This window comes from Tasmannia lanceolata, unplaced genomic scaffold (assembly GCF_043159265.1).
Source record: "Tasmannia lanceolata isolate RefF3 unplaced genomic scaffold, GAP_Taslan_0.1 ptg000007l, whole genome shotgun sequence".
Taxonomy (NCBI): Eukaryota; Viridiplantae; Streptophyta; class Magnoliopsida; order Canellales; family Winteraceae; genus Tasmannia; species Tasmannia lanceolata.
The window spans coordinates 13274074-13277809 of NW_027518684.1; the positions used below are offsets into that span (position 1 = coordinate 13274074).

Here is a 3736-nt window from a genome sequence, read left to right on the forward strand (position 1 = left end):
TGGGGCTAGGTGGAGTTGACTGGCAGATGAATATTGAATTATTATTATTTTTTAATATCTTAAATTGTTGTGTTGGGATGAGCTGTACTCTGCATTAGATGCTTATCTAAAGCTCACCTGCAATCTGGGTTCTGCCTGAGAGAAAAATTACCATGCTGTGTTATTATCTTTACTCTTTAATATTACTGGTTCTGAAATTTCAGAAAGAGAGGTGAAAAAGAGACTATGGTTCTGCCACTTTCTTTATGGTTTTTTTTTTTTTTTCTTCTTTGTAAGCTTTTCTGATTGCTGATATAAGTTGGGAAATTAAGGTTTAAAGCTTCTATAAAAGAAAAGGTTGGAAAACAAGGAGACCAGTGAGTTTCAGAGGAGAAAATTAAGGGATTTTCTCTTCTTTTTTTTTTGTCTGGCTATTTTTACTAGTACTGACGACAGAGAGAGATGTGTGGTTGTGTTTGATTGAGGTCATCGTTGTTAACTTGTTATCAAGGAAAGGGAAATTGAAAGTGAAAGGGGGTGAGAACAAGGTAGGGGTGTTAAAAAAGGCTGCTGATTTTGGTACTGCCATGTTTTTATAATTGCACAAAGTCACCGTGTCTTTTCTTATGTAATTGCTTTGTTAGAGCTTTTTGGTAAGGGAGATGAAAAACCTCCCTTTTGGTAATTGTAATAACTTTTGAATGGTTAAATAATAAAAAACAAGGGGAGTTTGTGCAATTATCAAAAAATGGCAGTACCAATATCAGCAGCCAAAAAAAAACACAAGGGTGAAAAGGGGTGAAATGTAAGGGAGGTGATTTTATATTTGTTTTTGAAAAGTCCATTTTAACATTCCTTCCAAGGGCCCACGAACGGGCTTAGTGCTCTTTCGGACCATAGAGAGAGAGAGAGAGAGAGAGAGAGAGAGGGGGGGGAGGGAGCAAAAAAGGAAAGAAAAACCCTATTTTGGGCTCTGATTAACCTAGACACCATCTCCCTCTGGATTCCTTTTTCTTCCCCACTCAACTCTTAACAATCAATAAGACCTGAAACTACAGCTCAGTTCTGCACGTGTGTAGACGAAATCAAAAGGGTTGGGAACTTGTTCTTATATTTTTATTTCTGGGTATTGGGTTTTCAATTTTTCTAGGGTTTGTTAAGATGGGGTGATGAGAAGAAGAAGAAAAAAAGGGGGTTGTGAAATATTTCAACAAGAGGAAGAAAAATGGCTTCAAATAGCAGCAGTAGCACAAGTAATAATTCAGAACAACAACAACAACAAAGAGTCAGCACCAATAATCCATCATCTTCCCAACTAGTCCCTTTCGAACCAGGCCAAATTCCTGGGCCATCCCACAAAGAAGGTCAAGGTACAGGCCCAGGCCCATTCATGGGCTCCATCGATTCAGCTTTAGCTATCTCTACCTCCACTGATCCATCTTCCAAAAAACTCTCCCTCCCTCAAAAACGCTCTTCCAAAGACAGACACACCAAAGTCGACGGCCGTGGCCGGAGAATCCGCATGCCGGCCGCCTGTGCCGCTAGGGTTTTCCAACTGACTAGAGAATTAGGGCACAAATCTGACGGAGAGACCATCGAATGGCTCTTACAGCAGGCGGAGCCTGCAATCATCGCTGCCACCGGAACCGGCACGATTCCGGCCAATTTCTCCACCCTCAACGTCTCCCTGCGTAGCTCCGGCTCTAATATTTCTGCTCCGGTGTCAAAATCCGGTACTCATCCCTTTCATGGTGCCCTAGCTTTAGTCCCTCGGTCAGATTATGATGATGGGTCTGAACGGAGGTTGATTGACGGCCATGATTCGTCCATGTTAGGGTTTCATCAAGCTCAACATCAACACCATCTCCATCATAATAATAATCCAACTCAGCTTATGTTATCCACAGATCAGATGGGTGAAGGATTAGGCGGAGGTGGTGGTGGTGGTGGAGATTCTTCAGAATCTTATTTGAGAAAACGCTTCAGAGAAGATCTCTTCAAAGAAGAGAATCCACCTCAGCATCAGACAGATGGGGGCGGAGGAGGTAATAAGAAGGGCTATTTTTATTTACATTGTTAAAAAATCATTCCTCATTCCATGAATTTTTTTATTTACTTTTTTCAAGATAAATTAGTGCCTAAAATTCAGCAAAAAGTGAGACACTAAAATTTCCTGATTTTTTTGCCACTTCTCAATTAGTTGGAGATAATAGTTTCCTGATTTTCCCTGATTTTTTGCCACTTCTGAATGACTTGGAGACACTAGTTTCCTGATTTTTGTTTCCTGATTACCCGCTTTGCCCCTAGTTTATTATGAAAAAAAATTCATGATACCCAAACATGTCCTTATAAAACGCGTAATTGTAGGATTTCTAATTACCCAGAAGTATTTACAAATCTCAATTTCTGCATCTTTCTTAACAGGAGGCTCTACTTCATCACCACCAGTGACTAAATCCTTAAGACAACAACAACAACAAGAACCTGTGGGCTTAGTTAGAGCTTCCAACGTTATGCCAGCAGCAGCATTATGGACAATGGCACCGGCGCAAGCCACCGGAGGTGGTGGCGCCTTCTGGATGCTTCCGGTGACCGCGGGCGGCACCACCACTCCAACAGTGGCTGCCGCAGCGGGCCCATCTGAACAGCAGATCTGGACCTTCCCTTCAGCGGGACAGTACCGAACCTCGATCCAGACCGCAGGCGGGACCACCGTCCAAGCGCCTCTACAATTCATGCCGAGGATAAATATTTCCGGTGGTGGCGTCGAGTTTCAGGGTGGTCGGATGGGGGCTTTGCCGCTTGGATCAATGCTGGTTCAGCAGCCGGTGGGGGCCGCGGCGCAACATCTAGGGTTAGGGATTTCGGAGACGAATTTGGGTATGTTGGCTGCCATGAATGCTTACAATCAACACCAGCCGTTTATTCATCAGACACAAGTTCATCACTCTCATCAGAACCAGGGTCAGGGTGGTACTGGTGAAGATCGTCAAACAAATTCTCAGTAGAAATCGATCCAGATGAAAAAGGTAGTTTCTTACCTCCAATTTCTTCCTTCTTCTCCCCGGATTTTTCGATTGTTCTTGCCGCAATCGAGATTATTATTATTATTATGATTATTATTCAATAGGGTTTTGCTTTTCATTTCCTTTTCAGTAGTCGAGTGTGTTGTTTCCTTCTGTTCTTTTTTTTTTCATTTTTAAAGATGAAAGAGTTGAGAAAGAGAGTTTTTTTAGTGCCTAAAATCCAAGCTTCTACTGTTACTTACTTTTTACAGTTTTTTTTCTGTGTTCATTTCATGAATTGGGAGTTTAAGCTTTTTATTTATTGGTCTTAAAGGACCAAAGGGGACAGAGATTCTTTGTATAGGGAATTTGTTTGTAGTAGTAATAATTCTTTGTTTGTATGGAGAGCAAAAACCAACACACACACAAAAAAAAGAACCCAGATAATTTGTTCTGCCATTTATGCTGGATTTCTTATGCTGAAACAAAAAAAAGAAAAGGTGTGGCCTTCTTCGTCTTCAATCATAGACAGACCACCCCCTCTCCAATCTCCATCCTCTCATTTATCTTCCTATTCACTTAAAAAGCTTATCCCTGGATTCTTGAATGTTGCAAAACTTATCTATATTATGTGTTTTGTGTGTGTTCTCATGTCTGGTTTTGTTGCTTCTTGCATTGGGCATGCCTTAAAACTCGTTGTCAAGCCAAAAATCTAGTGAACCAAGATTCTCGTAAATGATATTTCCACCCCA

General features: G+C 41.4%; 1 protein-coding gene across 1 annotated transcript; it reads left to right on the forward strand.

The window, feature by feature from the left end:
- The first annotated feature begins 866 nt into the window (after positions 1-866).
- Positions 867-3224, forward strand: LOC143881977 (transcription factor TCP23-like). Its single transcript, XM_077385342.1, has 2 exons — positions 867-2024; positions 2404-3224. Exons 1-2 carry the CDS (start codon positions 1205-1207, stop codon positions 2985-2987), a joined length of 1404 nt encoding a protein of 467 aa, XP_077241457.1. The 5' UTR covers positions 867-1204; the 3' UTR covers positions 2988-3224.
- The last annotated feature ends 512 nt before the right edge of the window (positions 3225-3736 follow it).